Source organism: Alligator mississippiensis, chromosome 1 (assembly GCF_030867095.1).
Source record: "Alligator mississippiensis isolate rAllMis1 chromosome 1, rAllMis1, whole genome shotgun sequence".
NCBI classification, from domain to species: domain Eukaryota; kingdom Metazoa; phylum Chordata; order Crocodylia; family Alligatoridae; genus Alligator; species Alligator mississippiensis.
The window spans coordinates 364164462-364186725 of NC_081824.1; the positions used below are offsets into that span (position 1 = coordinate 364164462).

Genomic DNA, 22264 nt, shown 5'->3' on the forward strand with positions numbered 1-22264 from the left:
CCTCCAGGCAATGCCCGTCTGGCCCCTGCTTGGGTTTGTTCTGTAGTGGCTGAAAAATACTCGTCTGGGGCCAGGCTGCAGCACACAAGGCTTCCTTCCCCCCAGTCCCTCTCAATAATAATATATATGGGAAAAAATAACATTTCTAGTCTTGACCCGCCTGTCCTCGCCCCTACGTTTACGCTCGTGCTTACCAGAGAAGAAACCAAAAATAAAATATAGTGGTGTGTGTGTGTGTGTGTGTGTGTGTGTGTGTATAATTTTAAGGGGCGGACTAAATTCTTTCCCCGGGACATCCCTCTTACTCCTCAAGTCAGTGCATCCTGCACCGAACTGAGGCAGGCTGGCGAGCGGGCTTTGCGTCGGTCTCTGTTTGTCTGTGTGTTCTTATACATATTTACTGGGTCATAGATCTATACTATTTACTAGACATACAGGGATTAGGGCATCTATTGATAAGCGCAGGAAAGGTAATTTTGCCAACAGTTTTTTTCCCCTCTGATTTGATTGTTCAAATGGAGATCCCCCACCCCCAATAAGATGAAATGCCTGTTCACAAGGTGAAATCTACGCAGATCGGAGGTGCGTAATTCTTTGTCCTGCGCGGGGTTTCACGCACAGAAGACAGGGAGTCCTGCTAGTCCAGACTGAGCGCTGGGGACGGTAAATGCCAAATGAATATGGACAGACGCCTCCGTCAGCTGAAGCCTCTTCCTCCTCTCTCCGGCCGTGACTTGATCCTGTCTTTCTGGGGAGCAGCGCTTGCTCCCCAAAGTTGTCTTTCCAGGCTGCAGATTCAGGGCGTGCGCTGTCCTTGAACTGACCCTGCAGCCCGCGGGCACAGCCAGCGAGCAAACGGGCTGTCCTTTTCTCGAACCCGTCTCAGAAAGGAGGGCTGGAGGGGTGCCCCAAATCACGGCTGGGGCGTTAAAGATGGAGCGCAGCTTGGCAGTTCCAGTCTCCCACCCCGTCAGCCTCCAAGATAACTGAATAATCGTCCAGACAATTAGCCACTTACTTATTCAGCCCCACTTCTCGGCAAAAGAGTTTAAAGAAAGATCCTGCCTCTAAGCATGGAAAGGCCCCAAACACGTCCAAGAAAAATGCGGTGTTGAGCATATTGCATGGAGGGGGGAAAAAACAGTTAACGTCTCCAAGAAAGCCTGCCTCCTTCCTTCCTTCCTTCCTTTCTTTCTTTCCTTCTTTCCTCTCCCCCATTCCCAGATCCCCCTGCTCTGCGTGCTGGCTCCGGGAGGCTGCTTTGGGACACTTCGGGGGGAAGTCGTTCATTCCAGCCCGAGAGCCCGCAGGCTGGAGTCTCTTTGCTATTCTTTAAGGCTCCAGTTCTTCTCTCTCTGCAGGAAACAGAGGAGCTGATCCAAGTTCAAAGTCACGTCGCCGTCCCCTCTAAGAAGTGCTTTATTTCTCTACAAACCGCAAAACCCCTTTCCCCATGTCACAGGGTGAAAAGGGAAAGAGAGAGAGAGGGGAGAGAGAGAGAGAGAAGAAAAAAAAAAACCCGGCAGTCGCTTTCAGGGCCATAGCCAGAACTGCAGACTTAAGCTCATTCTTTAGAAGGAAGAAAGCGACCGGGCAAACGCGGTGGTACAGTGTTTTAGTGAAATACGTTTTTCAACAGGTCTCTGGAAGGTGCACGCACTGCAGTGCTGCCAGAACCGCAGCACCCCCGGCAGCCTCGGGGAGCTGGGGAGCTTCTTCCCTGCCTGTAAGTTGTTCCGAAATTTTCTTTAAGTCTGCTCTCCTCTCGTGCTTACGGACTGCTTATCCCGATGGGATGAGAGGCAGGGCTTTTCCTCTCACTGCATAGACCGTCTTCGTCTTTTACAATCTCCCGCTCCTTGGGTTGGTGATCATCAGCTTTCCAGAGGACAGCTGAGTATTGGAGGGGATCCGGCACCTGATTGTTTTTTGGTCAGTAGGTTGCTGTCCGCCTCGGAAATGTGCGCCGATGGTATTGCAAAATGCTGCCATGGACCTTCTGCGGAGAATGAATGGTGGCGTGAAGCCGGATTGATATACGTACGTGTACAAAATATATCTTGATGCATGTATCTTTGGGACGAGAGGAATGGGACGGGGGGGGTGTTGAAAGTGGAGATGCGATGCATGCTTTCTCTGCCAAATTCCAGCTTTGTTTCCCTCTGGAGCGAAGAGAGGGGCGCGGGCTGGGCTGAGGGCGAGGATGCTGGCTGTTTAACCTGAAAAGAACAGAGCAATTTAACAGAATCACTTGTCCCGTTGTCTGTATCACAGACACTCATAAATTCAACAAGATCATCAACAGGATATTAAGTTGCAGGTTACCTTTGATTTTGCCGATCTTAGCCACTTCTAGGCCGTTCGACCTATGACCCGTGAAGACCACATGTGTTGTGTTGTAGCCTCCCTCTGTAAAACACACTTCGGAACAAAAGTTCTTTGTCAGTTTCACAGGAGTGTAATGTAAAAGAAAAGGGAAATAATGAAAATCTCAGCCAAAGCTGTAACTTTTTAAATGCCATTTTTTAAAAACCACCACAATGAGCGGGGGAGCTTACAAAGGCGCACCTTTCTTTCATACCATTAAAATTTATTGTTCTCTCAGTTGCGCTTATAAAAAGTTGCTATATACAAATGCATTCGCCAGTGATTGAGTGAAACAGGGTAGGGCGCGTGTGGTTTTTTTTTTTTTTTTTTTAAGGATTGAAGGATCAGTCGCGTAAAAGCAGCTCTCTGGATAATATCTTAGCAGTCCTGATGGTGCTGCTGCCCCGCGCTGCAAGCTTCTTCGCTCGCCCCACGCTTCCCCTCCTGCAGCAACATTTTTAATAACTGTAAAAATAAAAACCACCCCACCCATGCTCCGTCAGGAAAAAGTGTGATTTTTCCCAATGCCCCTTGCCCGTATGGAGTTTGCCACGTAAAGCCTAGTGCCCACAGAGCAGCTTTCCAATAAAGTGCACTATTATTGCGATGGACTTTGTAATACGATTTATGCTGTCATTCATAAATAACAATGCCATATGGTAACCATATTGCTTATACAAGGAAAGCCGTCAAAGTGTCACTATTTGATTTATCTCAACAGCTTCTTCAAATGTTGACGCTCAGATAGAGAGAAAAAATATACACATTTTTTTTTAAATACAGCGTTTCATCAGCACGGGAACCAGCCCAACACGACTGGCCTATGTTTTAATTTATTTGATTTGATTTCATTTTATTTTTACAATATTAGGAAATAAATGAGTGGGACGTGCACCTAGAGACCTATTAGGGGCGTTTATGAAGCGGGAGTGCACTAGGAATGACTGCTTCGAAACTTTGTGGTCAGAGCAGAAGTGAAGTTGGGCAGGAAGGAGCTCTCCCCCGGGTCCTCAGTGAGCGCCGCGCTCTGGTTTTCCCCATCAGACCTGAGTCGCGGGACTGGCCGGCTATAGGTCCGTGCGGAAAGCTCGCTGGGAGCTCCCCAGCCTCCTGCAGGCTCTCGCCTTCCGCCTTCCATCGCAGATATGGCGGGGGGGGGGGGGGGAAGAGGCTACAGAAAGCTGGAGTTTATCTCTTAAAAGAGCCCCCTCACGTGTAAAATCTCTGCAGCGGATCCGCTTGGGGAGCAAAAACCCGGGACTCTGATGGACTGGTTTGATTTGATTAGATACGATTTTTTTTCCTTCCTTTTTCCCCTTAGGTGCCTGCGCTCCGCGAACTTCACGCAAGAACACAAGACGCTTCATCTGAAAAGCTGGCCGAGACAAATCCGCCCCTGCCCCGCTCTGCCTCGTGCTACCCCAGCAAAGCCTGCCGGGGGGGGGGGGGGCACTGCCCGCCGCACAGCCTCGGGCAGTGCCCCCCCGGGGAGCCCGCAGCCCCCACCCCCGCCTGGGGCACGCGAGGGCCCGCCCGGTCCCGCGCAGAGGACTCGCCCCTAGTAGGCTGCCCCCCGGGCTGTTCTCGAGGCTGACCAGTTTGGAGTGCACTGGCGCAGACTGGGGGGAGCGGGGTGTCTATGCCGCAGACACTGGTGGCCCTCCCAACCCAGCTCAGCCCTGGCGGGGCTGCTCCAGGAGCCTGGCACCCGCTGGTGCCCCAGCTCCGAGGTCAAGGGGGGCGCGCAGAGCTTGAGGCAGAGTTCACGCCGCTGCCCGCGCACTGCCCGGACTGGCAGGAGCAGAAAGGTGGGCACAAAGCACGCGTGGCGGCCCACAGGCGTCTTCCCGGCCCCGGCCCAGCGGCTCTGCCCTTTCCCACAGCACCCAGATGTGAATGCAGCCAAGGAGTGCCCTGCTCGCTGCCCCTCGGCTTCAGCCGCTGGGGAGGTGGAAACCCCGGGGCTGGCACCACTGCCCTGGCACCGCTGGAGGGGATGAGCCTTGCTGGGGGTGTCTGGTGCCGGCTTGTTTGCCCCCCCCCAATCTAATTGCATCAATGCGTGTTGCTAATCTCGTCTAGCCAGGGTGTACTAACAGGTTTGAAGGTCTTGCTGAGGAAAGCTTTAATTTCCCTCTCATCTGAATGGTTCCCCCGGAGCCTGTGCGCACGGTATAAAATATCGCCCTCTTTTCCCTAAATATCAATAAGGCGCGCATTAAAGACGATTGTCTGGAAGTGGTGCGCGGCGTAATTAGCATACATTTGCATAATGCAGCAGGCACAAAAAGATGCCACCCCGGTCCCGTCGCGGAGGCCGTTATCTTGATATATTTGGAAGAGGATCCCCTCCCACACCCCAGATGTTTCGAGGTTCAGCACATTTCATACGGCCTTTTACTGACGGCTTCATGCGCTTCGCTTGGTCCTAGTTTTTGCTGGCCCAAGCAGTCGTACAGTCCCGAACATTTGGTAGGATTTTTGGCATCAGGGCTAAAGCCGGGGGCTCAGAGGCCAGATGGGTTTTAATCGCAATAGGCGCGCGTGTGTCCGCTACGTCTGCGTGTTTGCATCCCTACGTATGCACGTGTGTGAGTGTGCACATGTGTGCATGCCTGCGGGATTGCGAGCGCTTAAGGGCAGAATACACCACCCCGAATGCAAGGCTGACTTCAGATGGATCCACCTTTAGGAGAATTTAGGCCTCGTAGGAAATCATCCGAATGGTCCTGAGGCTTGGAGGGGGGAGAATGAATGGGGTTTAATTCCGAAGTGCTTTTTAAAAAATACCATCGTCCAAACTGGAAGGACCCGGGCAGATCCCGCCGTTTCCCTACCCACCGCGGAGCCCGCCGCGTTTCCTCGTGATCGCATCCTTCTTGCCAATCCTCATTTAACTATTATTTAACCATAAAATATTTTCTTTATTTTACAGTCCTCATAAAAGGAAATTGATCAGGGAGATATATTTGAATTAAGACATATTAAATCGATGACAGATACAGATCACGCTGCGTTTAACAAGAGTTGTACAAGGAGGCGTGTACCAGATACCGCATAGCTGCGATGCTATTATTCAGGTTTACAGCTTCTCCTCCTCGCATTCACCCATTAAACCATTAAATCTCAGTAATTCAATAAAACGAAGTGCTTAGAATTTTTTGTCAAAAGCTATTTTGAAGAGAAAAAAAGTTTTACTGCGCAATAAAAACATCAAGCAGCCCGTTTTAAAAGCAAAGGGTTGTTTATTTTTGGTCTTTTCCTTATAACCTGACTAAAATCCGCAGGTCTGCTCAGGCAGGTGCCGAAGCCCGTTTAGTTCTTTGTTTTGGTTTTTTTTCCTTCTTTTTTTTTTGTGCAGGAGGTCTGAAACCCATTTGTACAGGTGTCTCTGGCTGGAACAAAGCTCCAATGTGCTGAGAAAACCCCAGTCTGATGTGGTGCTATTTAAAGCCAATCCCCCTGCCTTTGGGAAGGGATCACTGGTCAGGTCCTGATCGCTTCTTGACGATGAGTTGTGGCTTCGCTGCACTGGGGCTGTGCCCCCTGAGCAGGCAGGCCAGGATTTGGCCCAGAAGCAGAAATCGTAGAATAGCCATGGCACTGTCTCAGAAAACAGGTGTGTGGGGGAGCAAATAATCACAACAGACCCGAGACACTAGGTAATCGATCACTTTTTTTTCTCAGCAGGGCTGGTTAGATAGGGATGCTTTGAACTCTGTTGCCAGTGCTCACGGGATCCCCGATTCACTTCTCTGCTTGCGTGAGAAAGGAGTATTCCTTCCTCGCGCCCAGAGCCAGACTGGAAGTTTCCTTGCAGTATTTTTCGATGTTGTTATTTCTCTGTTAAACGATCAAAACGATGCTTGTTGCTTCCGCAGGGCCACTGCACTGGAGAAAGCAAATAGCATCTTTATGCCAAGGCCAGCGCCGGGACAATAAATAACCGCGATTGTTGGTTTTACACCGCGGCGCTTGAAAGGTAACTTTTATTCCTTTTTTAATTTGGTTTGCAGCGGAATTCAGCTAAACTTTCCGCGTAGCCAGCTCCCTACCAAGACAGGAGCAGCCACCTTTGCATGCTTTAAGACCCTCGGCGCCTTGGGCAGGGATCAAGGGGAAGGGGGGGGGGAATGGCCTAAAGAAAGACCATATAACAACTTCGCTTCCATTCCCAAGGACCTGGCAGGCTGGCCAAACTTCCGTGCCAGGCACAGATCACCCCACCGGTACAACCCACCGGAAAGTTGCAGGGATATTATGGGGCTGTCAGTGCACCTGTTTCCCAAACACAAGTCGACAGCAGCGCGAAGCTTGCAAAGCTTTCCTGTGCCAGGCTTCGCTAGTGGCCCCCAGCCCAAGGCAGGGGAACAAGAGATCAGCCCAAACCTCGAAAGCCCTGAAGGCTGGACAAGGACGCGTTGGTAGCGGGGCACTCCGGGGCTCTCACGGGCTATTTTTGTTTAAAAAAAGGAAAAAGGATGTCCATGTTTTACGGCCCCCCCCCCTCTGCTTATTCCCCTCCCCCCCAAAATTGGGAGATTGCGAGGCCGACCCAGCCTTCCCTCCGTTACGGGCGTGAGGGTGGATGGGCGCTGACACGTGGAAGTGACAGGTGGGGTCCTAGCTGCTTCCCCCGGGACAGGGCCGGGGCGGTGGGTTGGCCTGGTCCAGGCCAAGCGGAGCAGCCTCCCCCACGCTCGTGCCTAACCTATGCCACGTGCCTTTCTCTCTCTTTCTTTTGCATTTTTTTTTTTTTGTAGGTTTCCAAGCCCAGGCTCGGCCTGCCCCCGCCCTCTCCTCAGGCCCGAGCAGTGCCATTTTCTCTCCAAGAAAGGGGCAGAGCTCCGCGGTCCCCCGGGACTCAACCCTCTCCTGCTCCATGGCTCTCGGCTCCCTGCAACACTACCCCCGCCCCCCCGCCAGGGACCCGAAACCCGCGCGGGGCGCCGGAGCAGGCGGGGGCCGCGGCGCGGTCAGGGGAGGCGCTGGGGGGGGGGGGGCCGGGCCGGGCCGGGCGGCGCGGCGCTGGGCGCAGCCGGGCCCCGCGCCAACTTTGTGCAAGTGCAACTTCGGGCGAGGAGCCGGGGGAGGCGAGCGCGAGGGCGGATCCCCGCTGCGCCGCCGGCCTGAAAGGGAGCCAATCGCGCGGGCCGGGCCCCTGCCAATCATCCGGCTGCCTCCAATCCCACCCGTGCCATTTCCAAACTCTGGTCCCCACTGCGCGGCTCAAATGTGGTCGAGCGCTCTGCCAATCGCTGGAGGACAGAGCGGGGAGCGGATGGCGGAGTTGGGAGCGAGGACAAAAGAAGTTAAAGAGCCGCTTAACACGTACATGTTGGGGAAGGCGGGCAGAGGGGGGAAAACCCCGCCGCCGAGCCTCCATGGGCCTGGCTGTGCAGGCATGGAGCCCCCCTTGAGCAAGAGGACCCCGGCCCTGAGATTAGCGGATTTGGCAGCGGCTCAGCCCCATCCTCAGCAGAGCATGACAGGCTTCCCGGGTCTGGCGAGCCCCCACGTGCACCCCCACCACCTCCACCCCGCGGACCTGGGCTCTGACCCCGGCGCGGCCCTCACCCCCTTCGGACCCGAGCACTTGGGCCAGGCCGGCGCGCTCAAGCTCAGCCCCTCGCAGCCTCTGCCGCCGCACCCCGAGGCGCAGACCGCCGCCGGCTTCGCCTCGCCCGCAGCGCACAGCGGCCCCGGCTACCCCCCGGCCTACGCCGCCGGCTCCAGCTCCTCCGGCACCAGCGGCTCCGCCCGGGACTTCGGCCTCCGCCGGGACCAGCTGCCCGCGGGCCTGGGCGAGCAGCATCCCGGGGCCGGCTCGCCGCAGCACCCGGCCCCGCACGCCCCGCACCCCCACGGCGTCTTCATCTCCTCCGCTGGCACCTACGGCCCCGCCGACGGCGCGCTCTTCCCGCCGGCGCTGCAGGACCAGGCCGCTCCGGCCGGGCCCCCGCACCCGCTCAACGGGCAGATGCGGCTGGGGCTGGCGGCGGCCGAGCTGTACGGCGGGCCCCGCGCCGAGCACTACGCCCCGGCCGCGCTGCACGGCTACGGCGCCGTCAACTTAAACGTGAGCCTGGCGGCGGCGGCGGCAGCAGCGGCGGCGGCCGCCCACGGGCACCACCACCACCACCACCACCACCATGGCCACCACCACCCCCCGCACTACCCCGGCGCCGCGGCGGCGGCTGCGGCCGGCGCCTTCCTGCGCTACATGCGGCAGCCCATCAAGCAGGAGCTAATCTGCAAGTGGTTGGAGCCCGAGCAGCCGCCGGGCGCCGGGAAGCCCTGCTCCAAGACCTTCAGCACCATGCACGAGCTGGTCAACCACGTCACGGTGGAGCACGTCGGCGGGCCCGAGCAGAGCAGCCACGTCTGCTACTGGGAGGAGTGTCCCCGCGAGGGCAAGCCCTTCAAGGCCAAGTACAAGCTCATCAACCACATCCGCGTGCACACGGGGGAGAAGCCCTTCCCCTGCCCCTTCCCCGGCTGCGGCAAGGTCTTCGCCCGCTCCGAGAACCTCAAGATCCACAAGCGCACTCATACAGGTGGGTGCCCCCTGCCCTGCCCTGCCCTGCCCTGCCCTGCCCTGCGCCCCAGCCTCCGGGCGCCGCTTTCCTCCCTCTCGGCCCGCTACCGCCTCCCCCCTTGTTGCTCTGCTGCGCGGCCGCACATGTGACTGCTTCATGAATAAGTAATCCGGCGGCACGCGGGACACACACGCATACACACACACACGCACACACGCGCGCAGGCTGCCGGCCCGGGCCTGGGAGCGGACACCCGGCGGGCAAGGCCGAGGACCCCCCCCGGAAGAGGACGAGAGGGAGCCCCCCCTCACACGCACTCCCTCGTGGGGTGTGACGGGCCGGGATTCCCCTCCAGCGCCGCCCCCCGCACCAGAGCAGCACGGCCGCCGCCGCGCGGGCTGCCCGGGCAGGGGCTCTGTGACTGCGGGGCGGCGCTGGGGCTCCGCGCTGCGGGCGTCGGCTGCGGGGCAGCGAGGACGGCGCGGGGAGCTGGGTGGCGCTGCTGTGTGTGGTCATGAGGTGTGTGCACACACCTATATACGGCGGGGTGGGGGGGCGTGCTCATCCTATCTGTGCTTGTCGCTTCGTCCCGCCGTGTGTGTGTGTGCATACAGGCATCTATATACCGGGGGGTGTGTCTTTGTGCTCATCCTAACGAGTGTGTGTATACACACACCTGTATACCGGGAGCGTGTGTATGGGGTCATTTTATCGCGCGCGCCCGCGTGTGTGTACACACCTATATACCGGTCTGCGTGTGTGTGTGTGTGTGTGTATATCTATATGCCGGGGTGTGTGCGGCCTTAAGGACGTTTCCCGCCGCAGCTCGGAGGAGGACCCTTGGCAGCAGCCGCGGCGCCCGGGCCCAGCCGCGCCTGGCAGGAGCAGGGAGGCTGCGGGAAGCCCCGTCCTCGGGGGCGCGCCTTGTTTCCTGGAGGAGGAGGCGGTGGCTGGAGGGCTCAGGCCCCGCACGCCGGTCCCGGGCAGCTCCGTCCCTCTGGCCGGCGGGGCTGTGCGGGCTGCGGGCGCCTGGGGCCCCGCCCGGAGGGGAGGCCTCTCCCTGCGGCTTGCCCTGCCTGGGGGGGCCCTGCCGGCCGAGCCGGGGGCAAGGCGGCACGAGCAGCCCGTCCCAGGAGAGCCGGCCGCAGTCCCGGAGCGGGCAGCGGAGGGGGGCGAGGGGGGGGAGGCGCGCCATGGCGAAGCAGTGACGTGCGGGCTCTGTCATAGCCCCTCTGTGACGTCCGGCCCGCGCGCGCTCCCGGCTCGGCGGCGCTGCCAGGAGCCCGCTCCGCCCGGCTCGTGCCGCCGCCGCGAGCAGGCGCTGCCCGGCCCGGGCCCCAGGCAGCTCCTCCGGCTTGGCAGCAGAGCGGCGTGGGGAGGGGCTGGGGGCGGGATGGCACTGCTGCTCGGCCGCAAACGCATGAGCTGCGTTTTCTCAGCGGGATTCCTAAAAACAGCCCCCCCCCCACGCACTCACACTCACACACACACACCACATACACACACACGCGCGCGCGCGCGCGCGGGTTTGTTTGGCGCGGGGCTCGGAGGGGCGCGGGATCCGAGCGGAGCGGCCGCGGCGGCGAGTCACGTTGCCAGAAGCTGCCTGAGGCGGTGGCCAGGTCCCCGCGGTGTCGCTCGCGTGGGACCGAGGCACCAGGGCATTTGTGACCGCGTGGGAGCAAAGCGGGATTGAAGGACGCGGCTTCAATGCCCCTTTGCCACAGGCGCCTGAAGGCTTACGGGGATCCGCGGCCCGCGCCCTTACTGCATTACAGAATGCAAAAGGTTTTCAAGACCCGGCTAGACAGAGCCTTGGCTGGGATGATCTAGCTGGGGCGGACGAGCTGGGAGCCCCCGAGGTCCCTGCTCGCCCTCCTTTTGCAGGGCTGTGACAGAGGAAGCAGAGTGCTCGCAATGTGGTTCCAGCCGGAACAAAATGACTCGGCGCGTTTCTCTCCGCAGCCGCTCACTCCGTACCAGGCATTTGCCCATCGCCGATGAGACAACTACGGGCCAAAAACTGTCTGGAGCACAGCTAGATGTAGCAAATACACAGGCACCAAAGGGTGCTGTATTACAGGACCCGGTAGGACTTAAAGGGACGCCAGACACGAAGGCCTGAGGGGGGATATTCACAACCACTTTAACTGCTAAGCAATGCTAAAGCTATTAAAATAGATTTGCCATAGATTTTTAGACACGAATTAGCCTCAGGTAAATGGATACCGCAAAAGCAGCTCCGCTTCTCTCATTATTAGTGTGGCTTGCTAACTAACACAGGCTGTTCTTCTCGCTAACGTGCGGGTTGTGAATGAGGGTGGGAAGATACTGTTTTATTCTCAGACTATAGCCGGCGTCTGCCTGTGAAATCCTCCGCCTTGTGTCCGTGTGTTTAAACAGGTGTCGTTTTTATTTCCGAAAACCAAAGATTCTCCCTGTACTATAAACTGGTGCGTGCCAATAAGGATAAGAGGTGCCAATCAGTAGGCGAATCCAGATGTTTCTCGTTGTTTATTAAGTGCCTCGGTTATGTTTGTTATGCTGCGAGACACGGACATGCATATATATTATATATGTGTGTATGTGTATATTTCTATGTCTGTGTGTATATATGCGTGTGTATGTATGTATGTGTGTATATCTATGTATGTGTATGTGTATATGTGTGTAGGTGTGTGTGTATATATATATATGCGTGTGTGTGCCTGTGTGTACATATATATGTGTGTGTATGCATATAGATATATTTGCGAGAGGATTTCCTGCAGGGAAAGCATCGCTGCTTTCTGATGTGATCTCTGTCTTTTTGAAAACCGCAATGAACATTTCACAGCTCGAGAACTATTCCGCATGTGACAGGAATGCAGCTCGGACTCTCGGCAGGTATAATCTTTCCCAGCCACAGCCCGCGTCTCTTCCTGAAAAGCAAAGGTTTTGCAGTGCGCTTCTCTATGGAGACAGCGCTTTCTAAGAGCTGTGAAACGTTCCGCTTAGTGGTAGTGGTGATGCTGCTGCTGAAATTACCCCTCGTCCCGATCCGGAATGTAAATGCAGACGCCTGGGACTTCTCGCCCAGAAGATAATGATTCTTGTTTTCCATTGCAGGAGAGAAGCCTTTTAAATGCGAGTTCGATGGCTGCGACAGGAAGTTTGCCAATAGTAGTGACAGAAAGAAACACTCCCACGTCCACACCAGTGACAAGCCGTATTACTGCAAAGTCAGAGGCTGCGATAAATCTTACACGCACCCCAGCTCCTTGAGGAAGCACATGAAGATCCACTGCAAGTCCCCGCCACCTTCTCCGACTCCCGGATCTCACGGTTACCAATCTGCAGGTACCCCGTTAGGTGCCCCGCTCTCCCCTGTCCAGGACTCAGCCAGGGGACGCTCTGCCAATCTCTCCCCTCAGGTCACCAACCTCAACGAATGGTACGTCTGTCAGGCCAGTGGGGCTCCTAACAACCTTCACACACCTTCCAGCAATGTGTCCTCCTCTGAGTCCGAAGATGACGAGGTTTATAGGAACTCTGATACAAGAACTATCCATTAAAGCGGGGAGGGGTGGGGGGAAGCAACAGCAAAGTTTCTGACCTGGGAGTACTTGCACGACTCTCCTAAACTGTAGTGACGCATGGCCTGAAATAAATGGATGGCATAAGGATGCCATCCGGTTTCACTGGCACTATTTATTCACTATATGAAACCCTATGGTGTTTGTACGCGGTAACTAATTTAATTAAGACACTTGGACCTTTTTAAAAGAAATAATAATATTCTTATTATTAATAATAATCATAATTCCCAGCTGGACTCTCTCAGCGAACCAAGTTGCATGTCTGTAGGTATGGGGAAGATGCCAAGGGAGCTCCGTGGACAGCTCGGTTCATCAAGATGATACACTGCCACTGCCAATGCAGTAGTTCTCTTGCAACAGGGGAAGCGGAAGGGCGTGCGTTGTGCAGGCTGACGGAGCCCTCAGCCACGCCTGGAGTGGCTCTTAAATCCTTTAGATCCCATTCCCGGGGCTTCTTTGTAGTCTGAGTAGGCCCCAATTCCGCAACGGCCTCTTGATTGTAAACCAGCACCTGCTCAATCTCCGACCAATCGGGGACAAGGTACACCTCCCAAAAAAGGGTTTTTTTTCCTCCTCTTTAGGTTCAAATCTCTGATAATTTTCCTTTCTGTTCTGAGGCGTTGTGTTTCAGCCAAATCCGATATTTTATACCTAGACTTGTTTCCTTATCCCTTAGTTTTACACGATGTGAACACGATTTAAACAAAAAAACAAAAAACAAAACAAAAAAAGAAAAAAGAAAAAAAAAAAAGATGCAGCATTTCTCTTAACATGTCCTGTCACCAGGAGTCCTGAAACACAACCGGGAAATAAAAGAAAAACTGCTGCTATTTGACAACTGCGATACTGTGATATTTTTCTAAAGCACACAAAATTCAGCTCCTTTTTGTAAAGTTTGTCTAAAAGAGAAGATCCTGCATCTTGATATGTCCAGACCATGTGTGTAATAGCCTGTTGTTAGGTCAAAATGCTTCGGACTTCAGCGCCATTATTCCATCAAAATGAGGAGTTGTGACACTGTTGTGATGTCTACTTTTTGAATGGTGATATTTTAGAATAATCAAACTCCTTTTCTACTATTGTGTATTCCCGGTTTAAATTGCTTTATTTTTTCAACAGCTGAAATCATGTTTGTATTCATTTTTTCCCAACCAATGCAATATCCAAACGACCACGTGTAGTGTTCAGTTGCATTGAGAGGAAAACAATTGTCATAAATATTAAAATTTTAAAGGTTCATAGTTAGAGCAAAAAAATTGATGAGTGCATGACCTTTGGCACAGCTGTCAAGCTATTAAAGAAAAAGGTCAAGGAACTACGACAATAACTCTTAGTCAATTTATTTGCGGTTGGTACGACACATCTCACATGCAAAATGTGAGTCCATCATAAACATCATACAAATAAACTAAAGAGCACTAATTTATCCTCAGAGACCCTGAATACGTAAACCGGTAGTCTCCCCTCCCCCAGGGTTTGTAGAAATTTGTTTTGTGTGCTGTGAATGGTTGATGTAGTCTTGTCATTGTTAATAACTTGTATGTGAATGCTATTATTTTGTACAGTTAAATTAATTTATTTTCGGACATCATCCTTTTCTGGAAGAGTACAGAACACACCAAAGAATTATATTATTAATTTTGGTGATAGATTGTTGTTTATGATTCCATGGTTTGTAAAAAAAAGAAAAAAGAAAAAACAAACAAGAACATTATATTTTTCAGCTTACTTGAATGAACAATGTAATGTGAAAACAGACTCTTCCTGCATGTTTTCTGTGCAGTGTGGTGGTGATGATATATATAGTTTATAGAGATATTATATTAATAGTACAGTGCATGGTGCTGTCACTCTGGAAGCCTTTAAACGTTGTCTTCATATTGTTATGGTGAATATAAAGATACAGACATTCCTTACAAACAACAAGAAAACTTGAATAGAAAATAATTTTTTAAAGTTTATTTGATTTGTTTTTTATTCATTTTCAAAGCCCGTTCTAATAAATAGAAAATAATGAAGTATTATTACTTTATTATGGACTTTTTAAGGGTAATTTATGTGATGTAATCTTAATAGAAATATTTTTCTTGCTGATTTATAACGAACTGTTTAATTTATACAATTTTCCAACAATAGATTGCACTATACATTACTACATGACAGGGTTTTTAAAATATGAAATTAAGGGATATATTACTATTTTTATGTACTTTGCCACACATACGATCACACACTTGCCCATAAATTTTATGACACATGATACCTCCTAAATAGAAAGCCTTCATCTTTGTAAACCTGGACCATAAAAACAAGAATGGTTATCAAGCAAATAAATAAAAATATTCTTCTTATGTATTGCATGTGCTTTACTGATAGATGAGAGACAGACATAAACCAAATATACTCATGCAAAGGATAGATAGATAGATAGATAGATAGATAGATAGATAGATAGATAGATAGATAGATAGATAATGGTAAATCATAGGATAACGGTGAAGAACAGTAAGACAAATGGTAGAATTATTTTTCCAGAAGAGAGACTATTTTTTTCTCAGCCCCCACAACGTAAAAATGTTTCTTCCTTGTTATTTAGATTTTATTTTCATTATATATATGGGACGAGCTGATCTTATAGATCTATATTTACCGTCCATTTTTGTTGTCTTTACTTACGTGAGTAGTTTCCAATTGAAGTCAGCCGGGTTAATCCTGTGAATAAAGCAAAAGGAATTACAGGATTTGGCTTCTAATGATGAAACAATAAGACATTCTACTATTATACTATTATCTTTACATGCAGAGATAAGATAGATGGATGGACGGATAGGTGGGTGGGTGGATGGATGGATAAATAGAAAGACACTATGCGGGTACTCCTCCCTTCAAAATAATAATAATCAAACACAGACAGCTCTAATCAATTAAACTATTAATATTTATTTAGTAATTTGCAGGGCCTTTCTATCATTCTTTTGACACAAAATGCATGCAGACAATGGAATGATTCAATTATGATACCAAAGATATTTTAGTTTAAAATTGTACCAGTAAATTATTTGAGAATATATAATTGATCTCATATTGTTATACATAATATTAAGAGATCACTAAACGGAAAAAAAAAGTTGTTGGGAGCTGAAAAAAAATATAAAGTGTATAAAAATATTCTTTATAAAATATAAAGCATATGCATCTATATATTAATGAGTTTCTCTTCAAAGAATGAAAGCACAGTTAAATCTACTATAAATAATTTTAGATAAAATTAAAATATCGTTAGATCAGCATTATTGAAGATTACTCTGTCCCTCCCCCTCCCCCCCCCCTTTTTTTTTTTTTGGTAAATAAAGCTAGCCCAGGAATTTCAAACGTGTTTTTCCAATCTTTGAAAATGACTGGTCAAAATGTCAATAACATTTTGGTTTCACCAAAAGGTTATAGTGTTTTTTAAGTCAGTTTTGTTAAATGCAGTAAAGGTGAAACAGGTTGCAAAGAGTTGTTTCAAGCAAAATGACAATAACCAACATACGAAGCAGAAAAACACTCATAAATGAGAGCTCCAATCAATGGGAAAACTTATAGCTCTCTAATGAAGTTTCTTGTGAAAAGGAGGGCAACACAAAGCCACCAAGACATGAATCATTCATGGGAAATATAAAAGATAAAAGATATCTGACAATGAGCAGAATCTTGTATAGAGTGTATAAAACAAGTTTCCCCTTCTTATTTTCTGCTTTAAAACGCACAATCTCCCACTCCTAGTGTTCTCTGTCCAGTCTATAGAGTTAAAATTGACCAGTGCACGTCTTGCGCCACTTCAAAGTAATTTACCCCAGAACGGAAGGCTTGGCGCTTGGACAATCTTCATGGTGTGTTAAGATTTCTATGGCAATTGGCAAGCAAGACGTTCCCATCTGAATATGTCTCAAAGAAAGCCACTTATTGACACTAAGTTGGCCATCATCAAAGACTTCATCTTTTCTAGGCAAAACGTGTTCCTAACAAACACTGTTTAAATCATCTACCTTTGTACTAGGAACTGTGAGACATTTCACCACACATTCTTATTTGCGTTCAGACTTTTAAGAGTAAAGCTGTGATACCAAACTCCAACATACTAAGGACATTCTCAAGTGTGGGAAATTACATTTCAAGGCACTCGAGGAGGGGGTGATTTAGAGAGCCATGTACAGAGCGGTGGCGAGCCTGGCGCTGAGCGTAGGTTTTACACACACACGCTCGCGCTCAGGGACGCACGTGTGTACATGTGTGCCGCCACATCTAAACGCTTAGGGAGGAATATGGCTTTGTTTTAAAGGTTGTCTTCCCATGTGGTATTCCACGAGAAATTAAGACAAGAAGTTGTAAATAGACTTAATCCCATGGCTATTCCTTCAAGGTAAGTATTTCAGGTACTCCCAGGCTAAACACACACACCTATCCACACCCTTTGGGTTCTACTCAGACCCGGTCCTGTTATCCTTTCCATACGCACTCAGACAAGCTCCTAAAGCCTCTCTTCCTAGCTGTCCATCTGCCCCTGGCCCCAGAGCCCTTAAACAGACACGCACACACACACATCATATACCGACACGCACACACACACACTCACCGCCACATATTCACACACAACGCAAGTGCCTAATCAGGCAGGGAGAAGTTCAAAGGCAGGTTCTTTGAAATTCAAACTACTGCTTTTATGGTACATCAACATGGAGCGTTAGTATTGCTATGGCAATGAGCACAGCCAAAGCAGGCTGCATTCAAAACAGTCCACCTCGATTCGAGACACTCTATTAAGATACAGTTGCATTGACCTTTAGTTTCATGCCATGTTAGTTCAGTCAATTTTCACTTCATCAGGAGCCTCTCATATTTTTGGCCTCTCTCCCGTCCCTTTGTAGGACCCTCGCCATCCCCGCCAACGCAGGGAAATAAACAAACAAGCAAATAAACAAACAAATAAATAAATGCTAGGGAAGAAAGCTCCAGCTCTTCTTCTTCCTCCTCCTCCTCTTCTTCCTCCTCCACCCCCTCCCCTTGTTTTCCTTCCACCTAAGCACTTTTATTTGCAGAGTGATTGTTCTTTGTTTATTTAATACAAGTACTGTGTGAATGGTGAAAAATAAACACGATGAAAAATAACCAAACAGATGATTCCTCCAAGTGAAAAAGCCCGGACTTAATAAAAGTGCGAGGCAGTCACCGTTGAATGAGAAATCCTTTGAAGTGGAACTTATTATAGGAGGAATACTTTTTGGTTGCCCTAACGACGCTGCTGAATTGAAAGGGCTCTCCTTTGTCAACGATTTGTTCTCCTTTGCTGGGATGCCCGTAGAAATTACTTACATGGGCTGCCTTAACATGCAGCCTGCAAATCAGTAACTTTCCAGCTCAGACTTGCAGACGCCACTCTCCTAAGGACAAAAAGAAGTCAGGAGGAAAACACCCCAACCTTTCACTCGGCTGCTTCTTTTGGGGCAGGAGGCAAAGGGTGCGGGGGAGTGGGGTTGGGGATGGGGGAGGAAAGGGAGGTTGTAATACAACTCCCCCGCGAGCCCCTCCCTGCATGCACACCCGCCCCCAGCCTCAGTAAAACCCACACTGGAGATGGGACCCTCTGCCTCCAGTCCGGCCCTGCATGCGGCCGGGGACCCGGCCAGCTCCTCTCCCCACCCCCAGCCCCCTTTCCTGCCAAGTGATTTTCCCAGGCAGAGACATATTTAATAAGGGTCGTTTATTATGAAAGCGCTTTGAAGGGTCGCCCCTGAAGCCCTGCGTCCATTAAAAACATGGAGGTGACATTTAAACCTCGTTTTAAAGGAGCGCCGGGGTAGTGCAATGAAAGGCAACTCGTTTGTCTTATGAGCTTGGAAACAACCTCCCTTCTCTCCTTTTGACCACATGGCATAACTCAAAAACAATAGTTCAAAAGTAAAATGGCATCGTGGTGTTCAGTCTCAGACAGGCACCCATCTAGCACCAGAGAAAAGGGATAGTCCATAACACAATGTGCTTTTTGTGTCGGACGCTGTCACAAGGCTTTCGTTGTTTGCTTTAGAGGCTGCGCCTGTTATACTTTCTTGAAAGTGCTTGTGTTAAACAAGAGTTATAAGTCATCCAAAACAACAAACATTTTGATTTTCTTTGCCTAAAGGGCTTTCCCTGGCTATGGGCACCGTGAAAAAATAATGTACTTGCTGAGAAAGGAGCACCAGTAGTAGCATTACAAGCACAGTGCATTAAATATTGAATGACACGAGAAAAAAAGAGCTTGTCGAGGGGCACTCAGCCTTAAAGTCTTTCTTCAACTTTGTCTTCAGTGCCTGTTCGACTATTTAAGATGGTGTTAATTAAGGCTGCTTCTGATTCCACTAGACTCCAGCTTTGTCTCTTTGCAGGATTCTTGTCAATAGCCCTCTGAACCAAAAGCTTTCCTCACACGTTGGTTTAGTGGTGCATGTGTCACTTCTTATTTTGAAGCTGAAGAGAAACCCGTATCGTACATTAGGGACAACGTGAATATAGTAATCAACTGGTATTATAGGAATATTAGGGAGGGCGCTGGGGGCGAGGGAGAGGAGGGGAGAGGAGGGGGCCTCGGGTGGCGTTGGGTCCTGAGCTGCATTCAAACAGCAGCAAATGGTGGAGTGGGTGCAGAGCTGTGCAGTGAAAGGCTGTGTTTGCACATTTTCAAGAGCGTGTTTGGCAAACAAGGGACATGCGGGCTTCATTTGTTTCAAATTAATCGTAAAAAAAAAAAAATCCCTCCCGAAATGATGTGAAAACAAACAGGAAAGAATTTCCCGTGCCCTTCGGTGGTCTAAATGTTCCAGCCCTGGATTTATCTATGTGCATGCACGTGTGCCCGTTCTGACACACAGATGAAGAGGTATATAAATGCAGACTGTATATCTAGCTATGGTTACTGTTCTGATTTATATAGGGGCATATATGTACGTACACGTCGGATATAAATCTAAGTTTGTTTATACACGTGTGAGAGAGTGCACACAAAACTAATACATACAGTGTGTGCAAAAAATACATATTGCACATAGCATATAAATCAAAGTTTGTTTATGTACACATGTATATTTATACACGTGCGAGTGTGTGTACATATGGCTAATACATACATGTAGGTACAAAATACATATCGCATGTAGCATATAAATCTACGTTTGTTTATGTACACATGTGCTTAAACACGTGTGAGTGCACAGCTCATTCATACACGTGTGTACAAAAATGCATATTGCACCTAGGATATAAATCTAAGTTTGTGTACATATACATTTTTATACACCCGAGTGCGTGTACATACGGCTATTGGCTAATACATATATGTGTGTACAAAATACATACTGCATGTAGCATATCAATCTACGTTTATGTACACATGTATGTTTATACACATATGAGTGCATGTACACACGGCTCATATGTACATGTGTATACAAAATATAGATTGTATACAGGATATAAAGCTAAGTTTGGTTATGTACATATATGCATGTTTATACACGTGTTTATACACCTGTGCACACGGCTCATACATGCAGGTATGTACAAAAATACAGATTGCGTGTGCATATATATGTATACACGTGCGCACAAACATTTGCACGTGTGTGTAGACAGCTTGTGTGCGTGCGTGTCTGTATGTGTATGTCTCAAATACACTTTAGAAAATCAAAGCTTCTGCTATACAAGAAAGCTGCGAGCGATTGCAGGTATTTCTCAAAGCGCAAATTGCAGGCAGCAGCGTTGCTCGAGGTAGCAGAGACTCGAGAGCAAATGGGCATTATTTGGGATAACTGGAGGACAAAGAGAGCCGGTGTGTTTTTGTTTGTCCCTCTCTCTTCCCCCCCCCCTCCCCCCTCAGGTTTACGTAAGGAGCGATCCTACAGCGAGCTTTGCAGAGGGTTTAGGAAATTGTGTGAGCGGGGATGAGGTCACTGGGCAAGAAGGGAAATTGTGGTTTCTACCAGGCGCCCTCTAAACCCTGCAGTGACTGGACTGCCAGCTCGGCGCAGACCCGCGCACGCACCGAGGTGGGGCTTCCTCTAAAAGGAGCCAGCCTCCAGCTGAAGGCGGAGGTGTGCGCGGGGGCTGGGGAGATCGAGGGGCAGCCGGCACAGCTTCCTCGCAGGGCACGCTGGAAAACGACGAGTCCGAGCAAAAACCAACCAAAAACCAAACACACCCGGGCGAAGGGCAGGTTGTGAGCACGTCTGGGGGCGAGCCGCCCATCGGCCCTCCCTTCCCGCAGGGTGCTGCTTTCCCGCTCGAGGACCTGCCTGTGGCCGCGGCCCACTTCGGCCCCGCCAGGGGAGAGCGCTAGCGCCGGGCTGCGCTGCTCGTGCCCCGCCGGGGGAGCGCGGCTGGGAGCGGAGCTCGGGCGGCCGCTTCTCTCCTTTTCCTTTTTTTCTTTCCTCCCCACCTCTTTTTTTTAAAACATACGTCTGTGCCTCCCCAGCTCTCCATGCGAGCAGCCGACCGGCCTTTCAGCCGGCAAACCCTTCAAGTCGGACTGGACACACGTCCCCGTCCAGGCGCCGTGCCAAGACCCCCCCGCGCCCTACCTACCTGGCACACACACACCAGCTTAAGTGTCTCGGCGGAGTGGGGCGGGGGCGGGGGGCCGCCGCGCCGGAGCAGAGCAAGGCCGCCCCCTCTCTAGTTAGAGCCGGGCCGCTGCGGGAGGCGCCCGGTGGCGAGGCCGCGGGCTGCGGGGCCGAGCGAGTGAGTACGCGGCGAGCGGGGCTGGGGCCACGGGCGGGAGCGGGGCGCAGCCGGGACTGCAGCTCCCGGCCCCGACGTGTCCCGGCAGGACGGCCCGGCCCGGGGCACCGCATCCACTGCGGAGCGGAGCGGAGCGGAGCGGAGCGGCCGCATCCTCCTCGGCTCGTCCGCAGCCCGGGCCTCGCCGGGGTGTGGGGTGTGTGGGGGGTGGCTCCTGCTAGCCCTCGCCCGTCACTCGCCAGCTCTGACCTTTACGTCTTCATCCCGGCCCGGGGGGAGCGAGCGCGCGGGCCGGGAGCGCCCCTAGCCCGGGCCAGCGAGGCCCCGGGCGCAGGCACGAGCCGGCCCCCGCGCCCGTGCTGCCCCGCGGGGGTTTGCGAGGCTGCCTCCTGCGGGGGCTGCGGGCCGCGGGCGGGGGAGCCCGGGTTCAACCCGGGGCCTGTCAGCGCCCCCTTCGCCTGGCAGCGGCCTGGCAGCGCAGCCCCGCGCCCCCTCCCCGCAGCCCCCCGGGGGAGGCCGGCCCGGCGCGGGGGCCGCGGGAGGGGGCTGTGTGCGGGGCGAGGGGCGCTGGGGGGCTGTGTGCGGGTCATGGGATGGCGGGGGGGGTGGCTTGTGGGGGACCTGTGTGCGGGGAGGACTCGAGAGGCCGGAGAGCGGCGCAGCTCCGGTCCCCGCAGCCGGACGCCGCGCGGGGGGCGGCGCGGGGTTGTTGTTGCCCCCCTGGCGCCGTTTCTCCGGCTCGGGCCCTGCTCCAGCAACTCACCGAGCTTCCTGCGGCCGCGGCAAGGGGGCAGCTGAGCCGGCCGTGCGCGGGGAGGCTCCTCTCCTGCCTGCGGCCACGCGCGCCCCTGAGGAGAGCTGTCCGCGCCGGGCAGGCACAGCTAAGCCATTGCTAAGCCCCGGCGCAGCCGTGTGTCCGCCGTCTCAGGGGGGCACTTCTCTCAGCTCCAGCGCAGACACTTCGGGAATCCCCGGGTCTCGTCCTCTGGTGCGGACCATATTTAAACCATTAAACTTTACATACACTTT

General features: G+C 51.9%; 1 protein-coding gene across 1 annotated transcript; it reads left to right on the plus strand.

The window, feature by feature from the left end:
- Positions 1-5763: 5763 nt before the first annotated feature.
- ZIC5 (Zic family member 5) lies at positions 5764-15856 on the plus strand. Its single transcript, XM_006262595.4, has 3 exons — positions 5764-6349; positions 7131-8924; positions 12015-15856. Exons 2-3 carry the CDS (start codon positions 7250-7252, stop codon positions 12458-12460), a joined length of 2121 nt encoding a protein of 706 aa, XP_006262657.4. The 5' UTR covers positions 5764-6349; positions 7131-7249; the 3' UTR covers positions 12461-15856.
- The last annotated feature ends 6408 nt before the right edge of the window (positions 15857-22264 follow it).